General features: G+C 39.7%; 1 protein-coding gene across 1 annotated transcript; it reads left to right on the top strand.

The window, feature by feature from the left end:
- The first annotated feature begins 2,251 nt into the window (after positions 1-2,251).
- LOC130478066 (heparan-sulfate 6-O-sulfotransferase 1) lies at positions 2,252-3,158 on the top strand. The gene has a single exon (XM_056850187.1). The coding sequence runs from the start codon at positions 2,353-2,355 to the stop codon at positions 2,959-2,961; it is 609 nt and encodes a 202-aa protein (XP_056706165.1). The 5' UTR covers positions 2,252-2,352; the 3' UTR covers positions 2,962-3,158.
- The last annotated feature ends 508 nt before the right edge of the window (positions 3,159-3,666 follow it).

Genomic DNA, 3,666 nt, shown 5'->3' with positions numbered 1-3,666 from the left:
TTGAGGTGTTACAATATGTGACGCCACATCCATATATGTGGATCCTTACTTGATGTTGCACTTATTTACTTCTTTTATACCCTGCCTTTCTCCCCAAAGCAGCATACCATGTCTTCTTCTCCATTTTATCCTCATTCATTGTATGTCAAAAATTTCATTTTAAATGGTGAACTGAGGTGATTTCTGTATTTTCTAGTTAGACCACAGAAACATTGTGTGACAAACATGTGTATGATACCTTCCCATAGTCCTTTCCAAATATTGCATTATTTTCCTTTCCCATAGTCCTTTCCAAACATTATATTCAGCCATAGCAGACCATTGTCTTAGGGGAAATAATTCTGCTCCTGCCCTATTGAAAAAGCCCAGGGGGGATTCCTTGATCTTTCTAAACACTTTGGCCACTGTTCCTGTTTGGAACACATCTGGTCCTCAGCCAGCAGGGTGTAGTGGATTGGAGCAGTGGACTCTAATCTGGAGAACCAGGTTTGATTCCCCACTCCTCCACGAGCGGCAGACGCTAATCTGGTGAACCAGGTTGGTTTCCCCACTCCTACACATGAAGAGGGTTGCCAACTTCCAGGTATTAAAACAACAGATAGCACAGCAGCTCAATGAAAATAAAAATAAAAAACAACGCCACTTGAAAGCAATGAAATAATTTGTTAATCAGGGGCTGATAACTTCTCAGCCTCTTACAAACTAACATGCAAACATACACCACAAGCCAATATACTCTCCAGTATGCTGGCACAGTCCAAAGTGAAGAACATAAATTGTTTGCATCAAAGGCGGCAACGCGCTCAAATTACACTTCTGTAAAGATAATCCAGCACTCATGGGATGGTAAAGGGACGCAGAGCCGGTCTGTCACACGTTTCAATCTTTCTTCAGCCTCACCATCAATCCTTGTAACAAAATGTCTTGGCTGGTTCACATGTAACGAATATGTTCTGACTCACTGCAGTTGAGTGTAAAGCAACAGGAATGGGTTATTTCATCAGTTATAATTATTTTGGAAGTACAAATACTTTTGTCTGGGAGAATGAAAATAAGAGATTGCCTGGCCACTACATTTGTTCTTCAAAGCTGAATAGTATTATATTGCCTGTTCTAGATGGGATATCACTCCCTCTGAAAGACTAGTTTCACAGAGGTACTGCTTGGTCTAGCTTTCTGGGAAAAAATCAAGGTGCTATTTTTAACCTTCATAGCCAAAAATGGTCTGGGACCAGCATATCTAAAGGGCTCCCAGCAGCCATATAGTCCTGTACATCTCTCAAGATCTTTTGTAGATGCTTGCCCCAGGTGCCCATACCAAATGGAATGGAGGTGGGTAGCAACCTGGAACAGAGCCTTCTGCATGGTTGCACCACAGGTTTCTCTGGGAATTTAAGTATTGCTGTGTTTCACTGGGCTTTTATTATGTCTTGTTGAGTCTCTTATGGTTTATTGCAGTAATTGCTGCTTTTGATAATGACTTTAATATTATTTTAGTTATTGTGCTACTGTTATTATTTAATGTGTGATGGGACCAAATATATTATTGTATTTTTATTTTATGATTATTGGCTTCCTTAAACATTTTATCGAAAAGGCAGGGTTCAAAAAATCCTCTTGAATATAATAAAAATGTGGGGGGGGGTGAAAGAGAGAGAGAGACAGAGAGATTATGCAGTCTGACGTTTAATATATTCCTTATTATGCAGGCACCTTAGTGCACCATGAGCCATTTTGTTCTTTGTCAATAGCACTCTGTAACCTGGATTAAATAATCTGTTGAGAATTTTGTCCTATGGTAATCCTAGGGTAGGTTGATTTAGATTAGGTTTCATCTAGACAGCAGTTCTGCAGTTGTAGTGGGTGTCCTGTATATAAAATGTGAGTGGTATATGGGCCATGCCATAGAATGAGATACCTTGACGAAATTCTAAGGTGTATGGTATTATGGAAGACCAGTTGATCCCTAAAAGTTAGTGGGCTGTTTGAATTCTGGTGATTTATTCGGACCTTGCAGTCTATTGCTGGAAGGTGATATTGTAAAGCATGGCTAAAATAAAAATAATGCTTCTGTAGTCTTTGCTATATAAAAGATGTATCACAAAAGACTCTTATGATTAAAAAGCCAGCAAATATAGACAGTATCCAGATATTGATTGTTAACTTTCTCATCTTACATGTTCAGTATGCCCCAGTAACAAAATAATTATTTCATGGTATAGACTATTTATATACTTTTCTCTTTCTTACAGGAAATTTTATTACATCACTCTGCTGAGAGATCCTGTGTCCCGTTACCTCAGTGAATGGAGGCATGTGCAACGAGGAGCTACCTGGAAAACATCCTTGCACATGTGTGATGGCCGGACCCCAACCCCTGAAGAGCTACCATCATGCTATGAAGGCACAGACTGGTCAGGCTGTACCCTTCAGGAGTTCATGGACTGCCCATATAACTTAGCCAACAACCGTCAAGTGAGGATGTTGGCTGATTTGAGTTTGGTGGGCTGCTATAATATGTCCTTTATACCAGAAAACAAGCGAGCACAGATACTGCTGGAGAGTGCCAAGAAGAATCTCAAAGACATGGCCTTTTTTGGCTTAACAGAGTTCCAGAGAAAAACACAATACTTATTTGAGAGAACTTTCAATCTGAAATTCATCAGGCCGTTCATGCAGTACAACAGCACAAGGGCAGGTGGAGTGGAGGTGGACAACAATACCATACGAAGGATTGAGGAGCTTAATGACTTGGACATGCAGCTGTACGACTATGCAAAGGACCTCTTCCAACAGCGATACCAGTACAAGAGGCAGCTGGAGAGGATGGAGCAGAGGATAAAGAATCGGGAAGAGAGGCTTCTTCACCGGTCTAACGAGGCGCTTCCCAAGGAAGAGATGGAAGAGCAAGGACGCTTGCCTACAGAGGACTACATGAGCCATATTATAGAGAAGTGGTAACCTTGACAGAATTTTTTTTACTGAGAACAGGATATTAAGGTTTCCATAATAAAAGAAACATGGAATTAAAAAAATCTTATTTAAGAACAGTCTGTAAAACAGAAGGTAGAATGCTTCTTTAAACAAAGGGTCTTTTTACTATTTCTTATAAGACCAATGGGGTTCTTAATAAAATAAAATAAAACAAAAAAATTAAAGAGTCAATACTAGAAAGCTCAGATGCACAAACACTGGCCCCCAGCTCTGAGGCCAAATTCAGTGTAATGTTTCATTTCCTCATAGAGTCAAATCTAGAGGTCATGGATGGTAGCTTTGTAACCACTCTTCTCCTTCAAGTTGATCTTCCAAAGTCTGAATGTTTTTTCCTTGTTCATGTGAGGTTTTCAATTATTAAAATCATGATAATGGTGGTGAATCTCCCAGACAGTGACTTTGCCCCAGATACAGCTTCTTGGCCTCAAATGGAAACAATGATAAAAAAAGAACGGCATGTAATCAACACAAGGAAACACAAAGGAAAAGGAAAAAGCAGAGAATGAGAAGTATTCAAGCAAGTAGACCTGGATCACATATCAAGCACAGAGGTTTGGATATGTTGTACTGGTGTCTTGCATGCATAGACCCACATGCACTCATATACACTGCATTACCTAAACAACTGGAGAATTTGCAAACAAATATCCTCAACCTTTGCTTTACAGACAA

This window comes from Euleptes europaea, chromosome 5, assembly GCF_029931775.1.
Source record: "Euleptes europaea isolate rEulEur1 chromosome 5, rEulEur1.hap1, whole genome shotgun sequence".
NCBI classification, from domain to species: domain Eukaryota; kingdom Metazoa; phylum Chordata; class Lepidosauria; order Squamata; family Sphaerodactylidae; genus Euleptes; species Euleptes europaea.
The sequence above is the reverse complement of the archived record's forward strand: the minus strand, read 5'-3'. Positions and strand labels throughout refer to the sequence as shown.